Source organism: Hemitrygon akajei, chromosome 19 (genome assembly GCF_048418815.1).
Source record: "Hemitrygon akajei chromosome 19, sHemAka1.3, whole genome shotgun sequence".
In the NCBI taxonomy this organism is placed as follows: domain Eukaryota; kingdom Metazoa; phylum Chordata; class Chondrichthyes; order Myliobatiformes; family Dasyatidae; genus Hemitrygon; species Hemitrygon akajei.
Window position 1 is genome coordinate 1,991,611 of NC_133142.1, and position 20,077 is coordinate 2,011,687.

The 20,077-nt window shown below is 57.1% G+C and overlaps 1 protein-coding gene across 1 annotated transcript in view; it reads right to left on the bottom strand.

Moving 5' to 3' along the window:
• The window catches only part of lamb2 (laminin, beta 2 (laminin S)), a gene marked incomplete at its 5' end in the record, with an annotated part of 243,025 nt that overhangs the window by 133,411 nt on the left and 89,537 nt on the right, over window positions 1-20,077 (bottom strand). The window contains 2 exon segments of the mRNA XM_073072944.1: window positions 5,521-5,700; window positions 17,559-17,747. Coding sequence (XP_072929045.1) covers window positions 5,521-5,700; window positions 17,559-17,747 — 369 coding nt within the window.

Genomic DNA, 20,077 nt, shown 5'->3' on the forward strand with positions numbered 1-20,077 from the left:
GAGGGGGAGGGGTGTGTGCAGGCAGCTCGTGGAGTTACTGGCAGAGGATGGCTCCTCCATCACAGATTCAGCGAGAATTATTGAGGACATCCATTCCTTTTACGAGGCTCTCTTCGTGTCCGACCCATGCAGTGAGGATGCACACAGGGCTCTGTGGGAGGATTAGCCGAGGGTCAGCCCTGGGGGTGCAGGACGGCTCGATGCACCACTCTCTCTGGTGGAGCTGGCCAGTACCTCGTCCCGGGGGCTAGATGGGCTGACCGTTGAACTTCTCTGGGCCTTCTGGGATATCCTAGGGACTGGTTACGCAGGGGTACTGGGGGCGAGCATAGCGACGGGTGAGATGCCCCTCTCTTGGCGCAGAACAGTCATGCTCTCACTGCCAAAGAAGGGGGATCTCCGTTGCCTGTGGAATTGGCACTCAGTATTGCTCCTCAGTACAGAGTACAAAATCTTTGTCTGGACAATGACCAGTCATCTGGGCTCCGTGCTGGCTCAAGTGGTCAACTCTGACCAGTCCGGGGTGGTCAATCCAGGACAATATCCACCTCGTCCGGGATCTGATCTACCTGTACCAGGAGGACGGTCTGTCAGTTGCCTTTCTCTCCCTTGACCAAGAGAAGGCATTCGATGGGATGGAGCACGAGTATCTTTCAGGGACTCTGCAAGCGTTCGGGCTGGGCCACCCCACATCTGACTGCTGTACCCTGCTGCGGAGTGCCTAGTGAAGGTGAATGGGTCTCTGACAGTGTCCTGCATCGGGGTGCCCCAAGTCGGGGCAGTTGTACTCTCTCTGTGTGAACCCCACTCCTGCCCCTACTCCTTAAGAGGTTAACGGGTTTGGTTCTGCGTGAACCAGACATGGAGATTGTCCTGTCAGCTCGTGCCCACCACACCCTCCTCACGGTCACCGACCCAGAAGATGCGAGACTGCCAGCAGGTCCCCTCAGCTGGAGCAGAGTGCGGGCATCTTGGTGGGTCAGTGGCAGGTGGATCCCTACTGGAGGGGTTGAGTCCCTTTGAGAGGAGCACCACGCACCTCCTCGACTTGGGGGTCTACCTGAGCGCGACGGAGGAGGCCGGGCCAGCGAGCAGGTGGGATTTGGAGACAAATATCTGCCCGGCTGGGACGCAGGTCTCAGGCCTCCTTTGTGCGATGTCTGCCTGGCTGGGACGCAGGTCAGGACTTTGTGCGATGTCTGCCCGGCTGGGACACTGGTCAGGCCTTTGTGCGATGTCTGCCCGGCTGGGACACTGGTCAGGCCTTTGTGTGATGTCTGCCCGGCTGGGACACTGGTCAGGACTTTGTGTGATGTCTGCCCGGCTGGGACACTGGTCAGGCCTTTGTGCGATGTCTGCCCGGCTGGGACACTGGTCAGGCCTTTGTGCGATGTCTGCCCGGCTGGGACACTGGTCAGGCCTTTGTGTGATGTCTGCCCGGCTGGGACACTGGTCAGGCCTCCTTTGTGCGATCTCGTACCGGGGAAGGGCGTCGATATAAATCAGCTGGTCGCCTCGGAGAGATGGTACCGGCTGATTACGTTAGTCCCTCCGATCGAGGAGGGTGGTCTCTGCGTGCACACTCAGCTGGCGGCTCTCTGCCTCGGGACCTGCAGAGATGCCTCACAGTGACACCCTCTCAGACGGTGTGCGCTGGCGACACACTTTCTCCACTAGGGACAGGAGCGCACGCGGCTTCCAGTCGACGATGTCAGCCGAGCCGATTTGTGGGAACTGCCTGGGTTTTATTGGCAGCTGAAGAGGATATGGGGTTTAGTCTCGTACTGACAGGGTGCTCCTGTGTCGGTGGGGGACGGTGCTCTGGCTGTGGGGGAGACTGGTCCACGTCCTCTCACTGAGGGTGTCGAGGAAGTGGAGGGGTTCAGCTGCACTACCGCCTGATGGGCCGGAGGTTCTCATTAGACCCAGGCCTCGGGAGAGAGACCCCACAACGTGAGTGTGGAGATGCCTCGGGAGAGGGACCCCACAACGTGAGTGTGGAGATGCCTCGGGAGAGGGACCCCACAACGTGAGTGTGGAGATGCCTCGGGAGAGGGTCCCCACAACGTGAGTGTGGAGATGCCTCGGGAGAGAGACCCCACAACGTGAGTGTGGAGATGCCTCGGGAGAGGGACCCCACAACGTGAGTGTGGAGATGCCTCGGGAGAGGGACCCCACAACATGAGTGCGGAGATGCCGGGTCCCCACAACGTGAGTATGGAGATGCCTCGGGAGGGGGACCCCACAACGTGAGTGCGGAGATGCCTCGGGAGAGGGTCCCCACAACGTGAGTGTGATGCCTCGGGATACGCCTCGGGAGAGGGTCCCCACAACGTGAGTATTGAGGTGCCTCGGGAGGGGGACCCCACAACGTGAGTGCGGAGATGCCTCGGGATATGCCTCGGGAGTGGGTCCCCACAACGTGAGTGTGGAGATGCCTCGGGAGAGGGTCCCCACAACGTGAGTGTGGAGATGCCTCGGGAGAGGGTCCCCACAACGTGAGTGTGGAGATGCCTCGGGATACGCCTCGGGAGAGGGTCCCCACAACGTGAGTATGGAGATGCCTCGGGAGAGGGTCCCCACAACGTGAGTATGGAGATGCCTCGGGAGAGGGACCCCACAACGTGAGTGTGGAGATGCCTCGGGAGAGGGTCCCCACAACGTGAGTGTGGAGATGCCTCGGGAGGGGGACCCCACAACGTGAGTGTGGAGATGCCTCGGGAGGGGGACCCCACAACGTGAGTGTGGAGATGCATCGGGAGGGGGACCCCACAACGTGAGTGTGGAGATGCCTCGGGAGGGGGACCCCACAACGTGAGTGCGGAGATGCCTCGGGAGAGGGACCCCACAACATGAGTGCGGAGATGCCGCGGGAGAGGGTCCCCACAACGTGAGTGTGGAGAGGCCTCGGGAGAGGGACCCCACAACGTGAGTGTGGAGATGCCTCGGGATACGCCTCGGGAGAGGGTCCCCACAACGTGAGTATGGAGATGCCTCGGGAGGGGGACCCCACAACGTGAGTGCGGAGATGCCTCGGGAGAGGGTCCCCACAACGTGAGTGTGATGCCTCGGGATACGCCTCGGGAGAGGGTCCCCACAACGTGAGTATTGAGGTGCCTCGGGAGGGGGACCCCACAATGTGAGTGCGGAGATGCCTCGGGATATGCCTCGGGAGTGGGTCCCCACAACGTGAGTGTGGAGATGCCTCGGGAGAGGGTCCCCACAACGTGAGTGTGGAGATGCCTCGGGAGAGGGTCCCCACAACGTGAGTGTGGAGATGCCTCGGGATACGCCTCGGGAGAGGGTCCCCACAACGTGAGTATGGAGATGCCTCGGGAGAGGGTCCCCACAACGTGAGTATGGAGATGCCTCGGGAGAGGGACCCCACAACGTGAGTGTGGAGATGCCTCGGGAGAGGGTCCCCACAACGTGAGTGTGGAGATGCCTCGGGAGGGGGACCCCACAACGTGAGTGTGGAGATGCCTCGGGAGGGGGACCCCACAACGTGAGTGTGGAGATGCATCGGGAGGGGGACCCCACAACGTGAGTGTGGAGATGCCTCGGGAGGGGGACCCCACAACGTGAGTGCGGAGATGCCTCGGGAGAGGGACCCCACAACGTGAGTGTGGAGATGCCTCGGGAGAGAGACCCCACAACGTGAGTGTGGAGGTGCCTCGGGAGAGGGTCCCCACTACGTGAGTGTGGAGATGCCTCGGGAGGGGGACCCCACAACGTGAGTGCGGAGATGCCTCGGGAGAGGGTCCCCACAACGTGAGTGTGGAGATGCCTCGGGAGAGAGACCCCATGTTTCGGGAGAGGGTCCCCACAACGTGAGGGCGGAGATGCCTCGGGAGAGGGTCCCCACAACGTGAGTATGGAGATGCCTCGGGAGAGGGACCCCACAACGTGAGTGTGGAGATGCCTCGGGAGAGGGACCCCACAATGTGAGTGTGGAGATGCCTCGGGAGAGGGTCCCCACAACGTGAGTATGGAGATGCCTCGGGAGAGGGACCCCACAACGTGAGTGTGGAGATGCCTCGGGAGAGGGACCCCACAACGTGAGTGTGGAGATGCCTCGGGAGAGAGACCCCATGTTTCGGGAGAGGGACCCCACAACGTGAGTGCGGAGATGCCTCGGGAGAGAGACCCCATGTTTCGGGAGAGGGACCCCACAACGTGAGTGTGGAGATGCCTCGGGAGAGGGACCCCACAACGTGAGTGTGGAGATGCCTCGGGAGAGGGACCCCACAACGTGAGTGCGGAGATGCCTCGGGAGAGAGACCCCATGTTTCGGGAGAGGGACCCCACAACGTGAGTGCGGAGATGCCTCGGGAGAGAGACCCCATGTTTCGGGAGAGGGACCCCACAACGTGAGTGTGGAGATGCCTCGGGAGAGGGACCCCACAACGTGAGTGCGGAGATGCCTCGGGAGAGGGACCCCACAACGTGAGCTGTCTTGCGGAGATGCCCACGGTGCCGTTCTGTGACGCTCTGAAGTGTTTCTTGTTCGAGCTGCTCCGACACACTGTTCACTCCCTTGCTTCTGTCGACCGACCAGACTCGCCTTGGCAGTCTGCTTCAACATCTGAGAGTGGAGGAGGCCCCCAGTGGAAGTCTCTTCGCAGGGGTCCTTCCCCTGTACGCTGGGGACCTGGGGTGGAAGGTGTTGCATCGGACAGTCCCGTATAACAGGTTCCTGAGCAGGTTCACTGACACCCCGTCCCCCTGTCCATTCTGTGTCCGGGAGGAGTCAGAGTACCACGCTGATATGGAGTGTGAGAGGTTGCTGCCCTGGTTTGAGTATCTGAAGGGGCTGCTCCTCAAGTTTGGTTTGTACTTCAGCCACGCACCCTCCTTGTACGCGGGCACCCAGTACGGAAGGGGGCAGGGTGTGAGGAGGATTGGTCCTGGGCCTGGCCAAGGTGGCCAATCACGGGTCTAGGCGGTGGAAGGTGGAGGGCACTGCCAGGGCCACCTGCGCCTTTTCCGAGGATACGTCTGTGCCCGGCCATCCTTGGAGAGGGAGCATGTGGTCTCAATAGGTACGGTGGGCATTTCCGGGAGCAGTGGGCCCCCAGGGAATTGACTGTTTTATACACAGCAATAATCATACTTTAATTTGAATTTATTCACTGTCCGGTTAATACCGAATGCTTGAACTTTGTATATTTGTTATGTAAATAAACTTCTAGTTTTCTTAAAAAAAAGGGTGGTACTAAGGCAGGGTCACACTGTGAGGGGCAGGACTGAGGGAGGGTCACACTGTGGAGAGGGTCACACTGTGAGGGGCAGGACTGAGGGAGGGTCACACTGTGGACAGGGTCACACTGTGAGGGGCAGGACTGAGGGAGGGTCACACTGTGGAGAGGGTCACACTGTGAGGGGCAGGACTGAGGGAGGGTCACACTGTGAGGGGCAGGACTGAGGGAGTTTTTTCTCTCTGCAACACTGGCGGGTGTAGGGAACAGGGTGTAAGAATTTAGAGTTTAAGGATGCTCCGGACATTCCCCAGACACTCACACTGACATCCCTGTGGGTTATCCACACTGAGTCCAAAGTATCCGGTCTTGCACCTGTCGCATCGGGAGCCCTCCACGTGCTCCTTGCACCGACACTGTCCCGGAATCAATCTCAGGTTCGTGTCCTCCCTGCTGTCACACAATCCTCCATCCATAGAGCCGTCTGGATCGCAGTCACAAGCTGAGGGACAGATAGATCGCCAACTGTTACACCCAGAGAGATGGCCGACCGTCACACCCAGAGAGATCGCCGACAGTCACACCCAGAGAGATGGCTGACCGTCACACCCAGAGAGATCGCCGACAGTCACACCCAGAGAGATCGCCGACAGTCACACCCAGAAAGATCACCGACAGTCACACACAGAGAGATCGCCGACAGTCACACCCAGAGATTGCCGACCGTCACACCCAGAGAGATCGCCAACAGTCACACCCAGAGATTGCCGACCGTCACACCCAGAGAGATCGCCAACAGTTACACCCAGAGAGATGGCCGACCGTCACACCCAGAGAGATCGCCGACAGTCACACCCAGAGAGATCGCCGACAGTCACACCCAGAGAGATCACCGACAGTCACACCCAGAGAGATCGCCGACAGTCACACCCAGAGAGATCGCCAACAGTCACACCCAGAGATTGCCGACCGTCACACCCAGAGAGATCGCCAACAGTTACACCCAGAGAGATGGCCGACCGTCACACCCAGAGAGATCGCCAACAGTCACACCCAGAGATCGCCGACAGTCACACCCAGAGAGATCGCCGACAGTCACACCCAGAGAGATCACCGACACTCACACCCAGAGAGATCGCCGACACTCACACCCAGAGAGATCACCGACAGTCACACCCAGAGAGATCGCCGACAGTCACACACAGAGAGATGGCCGACAGTCACACACAGAGAGATCGCCGACAGTCACACCCAGAGAGATCACCGACAGTCACACCCAGAGAGATCACCGACAGTCACACCCAGAGAGATCGCCGACAGTCACACCCAGATATCACTGATAATCACTCCCAGAGAGAATCCAACATTCCCACCCAGAGATCACCAACAACCCCACCGAGACAGATCCCAGATAATCCCACCCAAGGGGATCCCGGATAATCCCACTCAGTTGATACCAGATTATCCCACCCAGGTGATCCCGGATAATCCTAGCCAGGGTGATCATTAGACCATGAGACATAAGAACAGAATTATGCCCCTTGTCCCATCTAGTCTGTGCCCAATTAGTATTCTGCCTCGACCCATCTACCTGCAGCCAACCGTGTACTTCAGCAAATTTCTCCGAAATGCTGAAACTGAACCCGGATTCAGCACTTCATACTCGCACCACCCTCTGAGTGAAGAAGCTCCCCTTCAATTTGGATTTTGAGACTTGGTTGGCCCTAGGGGCAGGAATGGTTACTTCGTGCCAGGCTTTAGATGTTTCAGAAAGGACAGGGAGGGAGGTGAAAGAGGTGGGGGGCGTGGCACTGTTGATCAGAGATAGTGTGTCACAGCTGCAGAAAAGGTGGACGTCATGGAGGGATTCTCTACGGAGTCTCTGTGGGTGGAGGTTAGAAACAGGAAGGGGTCAATAACTCTACTGGGTGTTTTGTTATAGACCACCCAATAGTAACAGGGACATCGAGGAGCAGATGGGGAGACAGATTCTAGAAAGGAATAATAATTTCAGAGTTGTCATGATGGGAGATTTTAAATTCCCCAATATCGATTGGCATCTCCCTAGAGCAAAGGGTTTATATGGGGTGGAGTTTGTTAGGTGTGTTCAGCAAGGTTTCTTGACACAATATGTAGATAAGCCTACAAGAGGAGAGGCTGTACTTGATCTGGTATTGGGAAATGAACCTGGTCAGGTGTCAGATCTCTCAGTGGGAGAGCATTTTGGAGATAGTGATCACAATTCTATCTCCTTTACCATAGTGTTGGAGAGAGATAGGAACAGACAAGTTAGGAAAGCGTTTAATTGGAGTAAGAGGAAATATGAAGCTATCAAGCAGGAAACTGGAATCATAAATTGGGAACAGATGTTTTCAGGGAAATGTATGGCAGAACTGTGGCAAATGTTCAGGGGATATTTGCGTGGTGTGCTGCATAGGTACATTCCAATGAGACAGGGAAAGGATGGTAGGGTACAGGAACCGTGGTGTACAAATGCTGTTGTAAATCCAGTCACGAAGAAAAGAAAAGCTAACAAAAGCTTCAAAAAACTAGGTAGTGATAAAGATCTAAATATTATAAGGCTAGCAGGATGGACCTTAAGAATGAAATTAGAAGGGCCGGAAGGGGTTATGAGAAGGCTTTGGTGGGCAGGATTAAGGAAAATCCCAAGGCATTCTACAAGCATGTGAAGAGCAAGAGGATAAGATGTGAAAGAATAGGACCTATCAAGTGCGACAGTGGGAAAGTGTGTATGGAACCGGAGGAAATAGCAGAGGTACTTAATGAATACTTTACTTCGATATTCACTACGGAAAAGGATCTTGGTGATTGTAGGGATGACTTACAGCAGATCGAAAAGCTTGAGCATATCGACATTTAGAAAGAGGATGTGCTGGAGCTTTTGGAAAGCACCAAGTTGGGTAAGTCTCCGGACTGGATGAGATATACCCCAAGCTACTGTGGGAGGTGAGGGAGGAGATTGCTGAGCCTCTGGCGATGATCTTTACATCTTCAGTGGGGACGGGAGATGTTCTGGATGATTAAAGGGTTGCAGATGTTGTTCCCTTATTCAAGAAAGGGAGTAGAGATAGCCCAGGAAATTATAGACCAGTGAGTCTTACCTCAGTGGTTGGTAAGTTGATGGAGAAGATCCTGAGAGGCAGGATTTATGAACATTTGGAGAGGCATAATATGATTAGAAATAGTCAGCATGGCTTTGTCAAAGGCAGGCTGTGTCTTACGAGCCTGATTGAATTTTTTGAGGATGTGACTAAACACATTGATGAAGGAAGAGCAGTAGATGTAGTGTATATGGATTTCAGCAAGGCATTTGATAAAGTACCCCATGTAAGGCTTATTGAGAACGTAAGGAGGCATGGGATCCAAGGGGACCTTGCTTTGTGGATCGAGAATTGGCTTGCCCGCAGAAGGCAAAGAGTGGTTATAGATGGGTCATATCCTGCATTGAGTTTGGTGACCAGTGGAGTGCCTTAGGGATCTGTTCTGACACCCCTACGCTTCGTGATTTTTATAAATTACCTGGATGACGAAATGGAGGGATGGGTTAGTAAGTCTGCTGATGACACAAAGGTTGGAGGTGTTGTGGATAGTGTGGAGGGCTGTCAGAGGTTACAGTGGGACATCGATAGGATGCAAAACTGGACTGAGAAGTGGCAGATGGAATTCAACCCAGCTAAGTGTGAAGTGGTTCATTTTGGTAGGTCAAATATGATGGCAGAATATAGTATTAATGGTAAGACTCTTGGCAGTGTGGAGGATCAGAGGGATCTTGGGGTCCGAGTCCATAGGACACTCAAAGCTGCTGTGCAGATTGACTCTGTGGTTAAGAAAGCATACGGTGCATTGGCCTTCATCAACCGTGGGATGATTGGCGCTGGAAGTGTGGTGACAGGTGCAGGCTGCCCTGCACATCCTCGAACTGTTTCGCTCTTCGACACAAGCAAAGTGTTCCAGTCACAAACGAGAGAACATCTGCCGATGCTGGAAATCCGAGCAACACACACAAAATTCTGCAGGAACTCTGCAGGCCAGGCAGCATCTCTGGAAAAGAATACAGTTGATGTTTTGGGCCAAAACCCTTTGGCAGGACTGGAGAAAAAAAAGATGAAAAGTAGATTTAAATGGAGGTGGGGAGAGTGAGAGAGAAACACAAGGTGATAGGTGAAACCAGGAGAGGGAGGGGTGAAGTGGAGAGCTGGGCAGTTGGTGAAAGAGGTACAGGCTGGAGAAGGGGAAGCAGAAGGGAGGCGACAGGTACAAAAGGTAATGAGATGGAGAAGGCATCTGATAGGAGATGAGAGTAGACCATAAGAGAAAGGGACGAGGGAGAGGAAACAGAGGGAGGTGATGGGCAGGTGAGGAGAGGAGAGAGAGGAACGACAATGGAGAATGAGAAAATAATCTGTTAAATTCATTATCAACTGTTTATTCCTCTTCATTGATACTGCCTGACCCGCTGAGTTCCTCCGGCCTTTTGTGTGTGTTGCTCTGGATTTCCAGCATCTGCAGAAACTCCTGTGTTTCGGAATAGTTCTTACAGGAGGAGGGCAGGCTTTCTGTCTGGTGGGGTCTGAACTCACCTCTGGGGAATTGTCACCAAAAAGTCTAGCACTCTGGGAAAATAATACAGCAAACCCTGGAGACTGGGGAAAGGGCTATTGTGAGTACAGACGAGAGCAGCTCCTGCTCCCTGATACATAACTACAAAAGCATGTTCTCTCCCTCAGTCACTGTCCGCTCCCCCCTCTCCCTCACCGTCCACTCCCCCCTTTCCCCAGTCACCGTCCACTCCCCCCTCCCTCAGTCACTGTCCGCTCCCCCCTCTCCCTCACCGTCCACTCCCCCCTTTCCCCAGTCACCGTCCACTCCCCCCTCTCCGTCCACTCCCCCTCTCTCCCTCACTGTCCACTCCCCCCTCCCTCAGTCATTGTCCGCTCCCCCCTCTCCCCATCACCGTCCACTCCCCCCCTCACTGTCCACTCCCCCCTCTCCCTCACCGTCCACTCCCCCCTTTCCCCAGTCACCGTCCACTCCCCCCTCTCCGTCCACTCCCCCTCTCTCCCTCACTGTCCACTCCTCCCTCCCTCAGTCATTGTCCGCTCCCCCCTCTCCCCATCACCGTCCACTCCCCCCCCTCACTGTCCACTCCCCCCCTCTCCCTCACTGTCCACTCTCCCCTTTCCCCAGTCACCGTCCACTCCCCCCTCTCCGTCCACTCCCCCCCTCTCCCTCACTGTCCACTCTCCCCTTTCCCCAGTCACCGTCCACTCCCCCCTTTCCCCAGTCACCGTCCACTCCCCCCTTTCCCCAGTCACCGTCCACTCCCCCCTCCCTCAGTCACTGTCTGCTCCCCCCTCTCCCTCACCATCCACTCCCCCCTTTCCCCAGTCACCGTCCACTCCCCCCTCCCTCAGTCACTGTCTGCTCCCCCCTCCCTCAGTCACCGTCCACTCCCCCCTCCCTCAGTCGCTGTCTGCTCCCCCCTCTCCCTCACCGTCCACTCCCCCCTCCCTCAGTCACTGTCCACTCCCCCCTCCCTCAGTCACTGTCCGCTCCCCCCTCTCCCCATCACCGTCCACTCCCCCCTCACTGTCCACTCCCCCCTCTCTCCCTCACTGTCCACTCCCCCCTCCCTCAGTCACTGTCCGCTCCCCACTCTCCCCCTCACCGTCCACTCCCCCCTCTCCGTCCACTCCCCCCCTCTCCCTCACTGTCCACTCCCCCCTCTCCCTCACTGTCCGCTCCCCACTCTCCCCCTCACCGTCCACTCCCCCCCTCTCCCTCACTGTCCACTCCCCCCTCTCCCTCACTGTCCACTCCCCCCTCCCTCAGTCACTGTCTGCTCCCCCCTCTCCCTCACCGTCCACTCCCCCCTTTCCCCAGTCACCGTCCACTCCCCCCTCCCTCAGTCAATGTCCGCTCCCCCCTCTCCCTCACCGTCCACTCCCCCCTTTCCCCAGTCACCGTCCACTCCCCCCTCTCCCTCACTGTCCGCTCCCCCCTCTCCCCATCACCGTCCACTCCCCCCTCACTGTCCACTCCCCCCTCTCTCCCTCACTATCCACTCCCCCCTCCCTCAGTCACTGTCTCCCTCACTGTCCACTCCCCCCTCTCCCTCACTGTCTACTCCCCCCTCCCTCAGTCACTGTCTGCTCCCCCCTCTCCCTCACCGTCCACTCCCCCCTTTCCCCAGTCACCGTCCACTCCCCCCTCCCTCAGTCAATGTCCGCTCCCCCCTCTCCCTCACCGTCCACTCCCCCCTTTCCCCAGTCACCGTCCACTCCCCCCTCCCTCAGTCAATGTCCGCTCCCCCCTCTCCCTCACCGTCCACTCCCCCCTTTCCCCAGTCACCGTCCACTCCCCCCCTCCCTCAGTCACTGTCCGCTCCCCCCTCTCCCTCACCGTCCACTCCCCCCTTTCCCCAGTCACCATCCACTCCCCCCTCCCTCAGTCACTGTCCGCTCCCCCCTCCCTCAGTCACTGTCCGCTCCCCCCTCTCCCTCACCGTCCACTCCCCCCTTTCCCCAGTCACCGTCCACTCCCCCCTCCCTCAGTCACCGTCCACTCCCCCCTCCCTCAGTCACTGTCCGCTCCCCCCTCTCCCTCACCGTCCACTCCCCCCTCCCTCAGTCACTGTCCGCTCCCCACTCTCCCCCTCACCGTCCACTCCCCCCTCTCCGTCCACTCCCCCCCTCTCCCTCACTGTCCACTCCCCCCTCTCCCTCACTGTCCGCTCCCCACTCTCCCCCTCACCGTCCACTCCCCCCATCTCCCTCACTGTCCACTCCCCCCTCTCCCTCACTGTCCACTCCCCCCTCCCTCAGTCACTGTCCGCTCCCCCCTCTCCCTCACCGTCCACTCCCCCCTTTCCCCAGTCACCGTCCACTCCCCCCTCTCCGTCCACTCCCCCCCTCTCCCTCACTGTCCACTCTCCCCTCCCTCAGTCACTGTCCACTCCCCCCTCCCCTCACCGTCCACTCCCCCTCTCCGTCCACTCCCCCCTCTCCCTCACCGTCCACTCCCCCCCTCTCCCTCACTGTCAACTCTCCCCTCCCTCAGTCACTGTCCACTCCCCCCTCCCCTCACCGTCCACTCCCCCTCTCCGTCCACTCCCCCCTCTCCCTCACCGTCCACTCCCCCCTTTCCCCAGTCACCGTCCACTCCCCCCTCTCCGTCCACTCCCCCCCTCTCCCTCACTGTCCACTCTCCCCTCCCTCAGTCACTGTCCACTCCCCCCTCCCCTCACCATCCACTCCCCCTCTCCGTCCACTCCCCCCTCTCCCTCACCGTCCACTCCCCCCTTTCCCCAGTCACCGTCCACTCCCCCCTCTCCGTCCACTCCCCCTCTCTCCCTCACTGTCCACTCCCCCCTCCCTCAGTCATTGTCCGCTCCCCACTCTCCCCCTCACCGTCCACTCCCCCCTCTCCGTCCACTCCCCCCCTCTCCCTCACTGTCCACTCCCCCCTCCCTCAGTCACTGTCCGCTCCCCACTCTCCCCCCTCACCGTCCACTCCCCCCTCTCCCTCACTGTCCACTCTCCCCTCTCCCTCAGTCACTGTCCACTCCCCCCCTCTCCCTCACTGTCCACTCCCCCCTCCCCCTCACCGTCCACTCCCCCCTCTCCCTCAGTCACTGTCCACTCCCCCCTCCCCCTCAGTCCACTCTCCCCTCCCCGTCCACTCCCCCCTCTCCCCCTCACCGTCCACTCCCCCCTCTCTCCCTCACCATCCACTCCCCCCTCTCCCCCTCACCGTCCACTCCCCCCTCTCTCCCTCACCATCCACTCCCCCCCTCTCCCTCACTGTCTACTCCCCCTCTCCCCCTCACAGTCTACTCCCCTCTCTCCCTCTGCCCCACAATTTACTGGGCTCACTGGAAGGAGCTGTAGAGCCAGATGTGTGCAGCTGTTTGACGGAGGCAGACGCTGTCAGCTGCAAACGCTGGTCATGGCCAAGAACATTGCTGACTCTTCGTCAACAAGTGGTTATCCAGCAATGCCTCATCCTGGCTCGGAGTCCCCACACCAGCCTCACATCTGCCGGTTACTCAGCAACCCAGAGTAACGTCCGTCAACACAACAGTCCTCTGAGGTCAGAGTAAAAGTCCAGTCATCAACATAAGCTTCCCAATCTGCCTTGAGCGATCCCTGCAGTCACCCAGAGCTCCCCGCCACTCTCCTGTCTGAACTTACACACCATTACGTTCGGAATGCGTTACCGTGTGATGCAACCTGAGTTACTGATGAACTGGCCAGTGGGTCGTCTCGGTTCGGAATGCGTTACCGTCTGATGTAATGTCAGTTACTGATGAACTGGACAGTGGGTCGTCTCGGTTCGGAATGCGTTACCGTCTGATGTAATGTCAGTTACTGATGAACTGGCCAGTGGGTCGTCTCGGTTCCGAATGCGTTACCGTCTGATGTAATGTCAGTTACTGATGAACTGGACAGTGGGTCGTCTCGGTTCGGAATGCGTTACCGTCTGATGTAATGTCAGTTACTGATGAACTGGCCAGTGGGTCGTCTCGGTTCCGAATGCGTTACCGTCTGATGTAATGTCAGTTACTGATGAACTGGCCAGTGGGTCGTCTCGGTTCGGAATGCGTTACCGTGTGATGTAATGTCAGTTACTGATGAACTGGCCAGTGGGTCGTGACGTGTATCACGCCTCAGAGGGCGCAGCTTCAGAATTGAGGGACATCCATTTGGAAGAGAGTTGAGGAGGAATTTCTTTAGCCTGAGGGTTGTGAATCTGTGGAATTCATCTGTGGCAGCCAAGTCATTGGTTATTTGAAAACAGAGGTTGATAGCTTCGTTATCAATTAAGGCGCCAAAGGTTATGGACAGAGGCAGGAGAAAGGAGTTGAGAGGGATAATAAATCAGCCATGATGAAATGGCAGAGCAGACTCGATGGGCTGAATGGCCTAATTCTGCTCCTATGTCCTGCGGCCTTTTGGTCTTAAAACGCTGGCAGAACTCAGCAGGTGAAGAAGCACGTATAGAGTGGAATGAAGAGTCAAAGCTTCGGCCGCGAACCTTCCTCAGGATGCCACAGCTCAGCACATCACGGACCAGATTCGTCTTCAGGCTCTCTGTCTGCACTTCTCACTGTCTCGGTAAAGCAGTTGGCATCAAAGACCCTCCCCACCCCGGATTCTCTCTTCTCCCCTCTCCCATCGGGCAGAAGGTACAAAAGGCTGGAAGCACGTCCCACCAGGCTCAAGGACAGCTTCCACTGCCCCCCCCCGGTCCCCCGGTATGAGACTGGTGAAGGATTCCCTGGCAGAACGAGATGCAACTGTGTCCTGACAATCTACCTCGTTGTGGCCTCGCACCCCACCGCACTCTGTCTGTAACTGGAACACTCTATTCTGCATTCTGTTATTGTTTTCCCTCGCACTATCTCAATCAACTGTCTGTTAAAATGGTTCGTGTGGCTGGTATTGAAGGTCATCTTTACCTTGGTAGAGATGAAAATAATGAACTGACTGAGGAATTCATTTTCAGAATTGCTTTCAGAAGCAATTATTCCAGCTGAAGTGAGGAAATGGGATCAGGCCCGTTTCCTCTGGGGCCTGTTGGTGGCTGAAGTGGGGGAAATGGGATCAGGCCCATCGTCGGAGCTGAAGTGGGGAAATGGGATCAGGCCCATCGTCGGAGCTGAAGTGGGGAAATGGGATCAGGCCCATCGTTGGAGCTGAAGTGGAGGAATGGGATCAGGCCCATCGTCGGAGCTGAAGTGGGGAAATGGGATCAGGCCCATCGTCGGAGCTGAAGTGGGGAAATGGGATCAGGCCCGTTTCCTCTGGGGCCTGTTGGTAGCTGAAGTGGGGAAATGGGATCAGGCCCATCGTTGGAGCTGAAGTGGAGGAATGGGATCAGGCCCATCGTCGGAGCTGAAGTGGGGAAATGGGATCAGGCCAATCGTCGGAGCTGAAGTGGGGAAATGGGATCAGGCCTGTTTCCTCTGGGGCCTGTTGGTGGCTGAAGTGGGGAAATGGGATCAGGCCCATCGTTGGAACTGAAGTGGGGAAATGGGATCAGGCCCATCATCGGAGCTGAAGTGGGGAAATGGGATCAGGTCCATCGTTGGAACTGAAGTGGGGAAATGGGATCAGGTCCATCGTCGGAACTGAAGTGGGGAAATGGGATCAGGTCCATCGTTGGAACTGAAGTGGGGGAATGGGATCAGGCCCGTTTCCTCTGGGGCCTGTTGGTGGCTGAAGTGGGGGAAATGGGATCAGGCCCATCGTCGGAGCTGAAGTGGGGAAATGGGATCAGGCCCATCGTCGGAGCTGAAGTGGGGAAATGGGATCAGGCCCATCGTCGGAGCTGAAGTGGGGGAATGGGATCAGGCCCATCGTCGGAGCTGAAGTGGGGTAATGGGATCAGGCCCATCGTTGGAGCTGAAGTGGGGGAATGGGATCAGGTCCATCGTTGGAACTGAAGTGGGGAAATGGGATCAGGCCCATCGTCGGAGCTGAAGTGGGGGAATGGGATCAGGCCCATCGTTGGAGCTGAAGTGGGGAAATGGGGGATCAGGCCCATCGTCGGAGCTGAAGTGGGGGAATGGGATCAGGTCCATCGTCGGAGCTGAAGTGGGGGAATGGGATCAGGTCCATCGTTGGAACTGAAGTGGGGAAATGGGATCAGGCCCATCGTCGGAGCTGAAGTGGGGGAATGGGATCAGGCCCATCGTTGGAGCTGAAGTGGGGAAATGGGGGATCAGGCCCATCGTCGGAGCTGAAGTGGGGGAATGGGATCAGGTCCATCGTTGGAACTGAAGTGGGGAAATGGGATCAGGCCCATCGTCGGAGCTGAAGTGGGGGAATGGGATCAGGCCCATCGTTGGAGCTGAAGTGGGGAAATGGGGGATCAGGCCCATCGTCGGAGCTGAAGTGGGGGAATGGGATCAGGCCCATCGTTGGAGCTGAAGTGGGGGAATGGGATCAGGCCCGTTTCCTCTGGGGCCTGTTGGTGGCTGAAGTGGGGGAAATGGGATCAGGCCCATCGTCGGAGCTGAAGTGGGGAAATGGGATCAGGCCCATCGTCGGAGCTGAAGTGGGGAAATGGGATCAGGCCCATCGTCGGAGCTGAAGTGGGGGAATGGGATCAGGCCCATCGTCGGAGCTGAAGTGGGGTAATGGGATCAGGCCCATCGTTGGAGCTGAAGTGGGGAAATGGGATCAGGCCCATCGTTGGAGCTGAAGTGGGGGAATGGGATCAGGCCCATCGTCGGAGCTGAAGTGGGGAAATGGGATCAGGCCCATCGTCGGAGCTGAAGTGGGGAAATGGGATCAGGCCCATCGTTGGAGCTGAAGTGGGGGAATGGGATCAGGCCCATCGTCGGAGCTGAAGTGGGGAAATGGGATCAGGCCCATCGTTGGCAGCTGAAGTGGGGAAATGGGATCAGACCCGTTTCCTCTGGGGGTCCGTCGCCGGCGGTGCGCCGCAGGGATCACCGTGCAATGTTTGCTTTTTGCCACGTGTGTTATCGATGTGGACAAGAGGACTGGGCTGTTGGGAGTTTAATCCAGACAAGGTCGGCATTTTACATTTTGGGAGGTCAAAAGTAAGAGGAAAGTGAGAGGCTAAAGAGAGGTGCAGGTCCTAAAGCAGCAACACAAGTGGACAGGGTGGCCGAGAAGCCGTACCACACACCTGCCTTCACTGTCGTGGCAAAGTCGCCAAGTCGCGTAGATGTATGAAACTTCGGTCAGGCCACGCTTGGATTATGGAATTCATTCCTGGTCACCCCCTTACCCAAAGGGTATGCAGGTTCTTCAGAGGCTCCCCAACTCCAGGGAGAGTTTGGACAAACCTGGGTTGTTTTCTCTAGAGCATCGGAGGCCGAGTGGAGATCTGTCAGAGGTTGATGACGTTACGAGAGGCACAGACAGAGTGGACAGAGAGTATCTGTTTCCCAGGGTTGAAATGCCTAACACCAGAGAGCATGGGGTGGGGGGGGGATATTTAATGGAGGATTACGAGACAAGTATTTTCTTTACCCACAGAGTAGTGGCTGCCTGAAATGTACCACTAGGGGAGGCGGTAAACAGAGATGATGGTGTTGCCAGATAGACACGTGAGCAGACGGGAATGAAGGAGTAAGGACCATGTACGTTCGGATGGGATTAGTTCAGGATGGTGTCATGGTCACCACCCATATGATGGATCGAATGGCCTGTTGCTATACTGTACTATTTCCTCAGTCCCCCAGATGCGCTCCTCCTCAGCCACAGTATTAACAGGACAGAACCTGGAGGGAATGCTGCCCCCCCACCCCAAACCCAGCATGACCACAGTTCCCACCACCCCACAGTTGAATTTGGAACTCACGGACGCAGGCCCTGGGGTCCCGGATGTCCCGGGTTGGGTCCTGGTAGTAGAAGGGTTTGCACATCTCGCAGTTCCTGCCCATGGTGTTGTGGAGACAGTCGTCGCAAACACCGCCGCTCACGTTCCCCGTGGCCAGGTACACCGCCATGTCGAAGTGGCACCGGCTGGAGTGCCTATTGCAGTTACACCCTGGAAACACAGGCAGATTACAGCAGATCCGTGAGGCACCCCTCTCCCCGTTCCCTCCACAACCCTCTCCACTCCGTGAGGAACCCCTCTCCCCATTCCCTCCACAACCCTCTCCCCGTTCCCTCCAATCAACTCCCTCCACAACCCTCTCCACTCCGTGAGGAACCCCTCTCCCCATTCCCTCCACAACCCTCTCCTCGTTCCCTCCAATCAACTCCCTCCACAACCCTCTCCACTCCGTGAGGAACCCCTCTCCCCATTCCCTCCACAACCCTCTCCCCATTCCCTCCAATCAACTCCCTCCACAACCCTCTCCACTCCGTGAGGAACCCCTCTCCCCGTTCCCTCCACAACCCTCTCCAATTCCCTCCACAACCCTCTCCACTCCGTGAGGAACCCCTCTCCCCATTCCCTCCACAACCCTCTCCAATTCCCTCCACAACCCTCTCCACTCCGTGAGGAACCCCTCTCCCCATTCCCTCCACAACCCTCTCCAATTCCCTCCACAACCCTCTCCACTCCGTGAGGAACCCCTCTTCCCGTTCCCTCCAATCAACTCCCTCCACAACCCTCTCCACTCCGTGAGGAACCCCTCTCCCCATTCCCTCCACAACCCTCTCCCCATTCCCTCCAATCAACTCCCTCCACAACCCTCTCCCCATTCCCTCCAATCAACTCCCTCCACAACCCTCTCCCCATTCCCTCCAATCAACTCCCTCCACAACCCTTCTCCCCGTTCCCTCCAATCAACTCCCTCCACAACCCTCTCCACTCCGTGAGGAACCCCTCTCCCCATTCCCTCCACAATCCTCTCCCCATTCCCTCCAATCAACTCCCTCCACAACCCTCTCCCCATTCCCTCCAATCAACTCCCTCCACAACCCTCTCCCCATTCCCTCCAATCAACTCCCTCCACAACCCTTCTCCCCGTTCCCTCCAATCAACTCCCTCCACAACCCTCTCCACTCCGTGAGGAACCCCTCTCCCCATTCCCTCCACAACCCTCTCCCCATTCCCTCCAATCAACTCCCTCCACAACCCTCTCCCCATTCCCTCCAATCAACTCCCTCCACAACCCTCTCCCCATTCCCTCCAATCAACTCCCTCCACAACCCTCTCCCCATTCCCTCCAATCAACTCCCTCCACAACCCTCTCCCCATTCCCTCCAATCAACTCCCTCCACAACCCTCTCCCCATTCCCTCCAATCAACTCCCTCCACAACCCTCTCCCCATTCCCTCCAATCAACTCCCTTCACAACCCTCTCCCCATTCCCTCCAATCAACTCCCTTCACAACCCTCTCCCCATTCCCTCCAATCAACTCCCTCCACAACCCTCTCCACTCCGTGAGGAACCCCTCTCCCCGTTCCACCCCCCTCCCCCCCGCAAGCAGCCAGCCATTACGTCCGAGCTGGAACAGCCCAAACACACTGGTATGGTGCAGTGGCGATGGTGGGTGGCAAACGAGGGGGGGTTGTATTCTGATTGAGGAGCCGACAGTGGATGGGGACTCGTTTCAATGGGTGGGGCAGCACGGGCACGTGAAAACAGTTGTAGGACAAGTGTGTTGTGATTTATAACTGGCCTGAAAGACACACACACACACACACACACACACACACACACACACACACACACACACACACACACACACACACACACACACAGACACACACACACACACACACAGGTACACACCCACATACAGAGATACACACCCATGTACTCACACCGACACACAGACACACACACACACACACTCACACACACACACTCACACACACACAGAGATACACACCCATGCACTCACACACACACACACTCACACACACACACACACACACACACACACTCACAGACACACACTCACACACACACACTCACAGAGATACACACCCATGCACTCACACACACACACACACACACACAGATACACACCCATGCACTCACACACACACACACACTCACACACACACAGAGATACACACCCATGCACACACACACACACACACACACACACACACAGATACACACACACACACACACACACACACACACACACAGATACACACCCATGCACTCACACCGACGCACATACAAACACACACACATACCCACACTCACACAGACACACACTGATACACACACACACTCACATGTACATACACATGCATGCACTCACACAAACACACACACACTCACACAGGTACACACCCACACACCCACATACAGAGATACACACCCATGCACTCATACAGACACACACACAAACACACACACATACCCACACAGATACACACACATTGTGTTCACTGTCTTGCCCATCGGA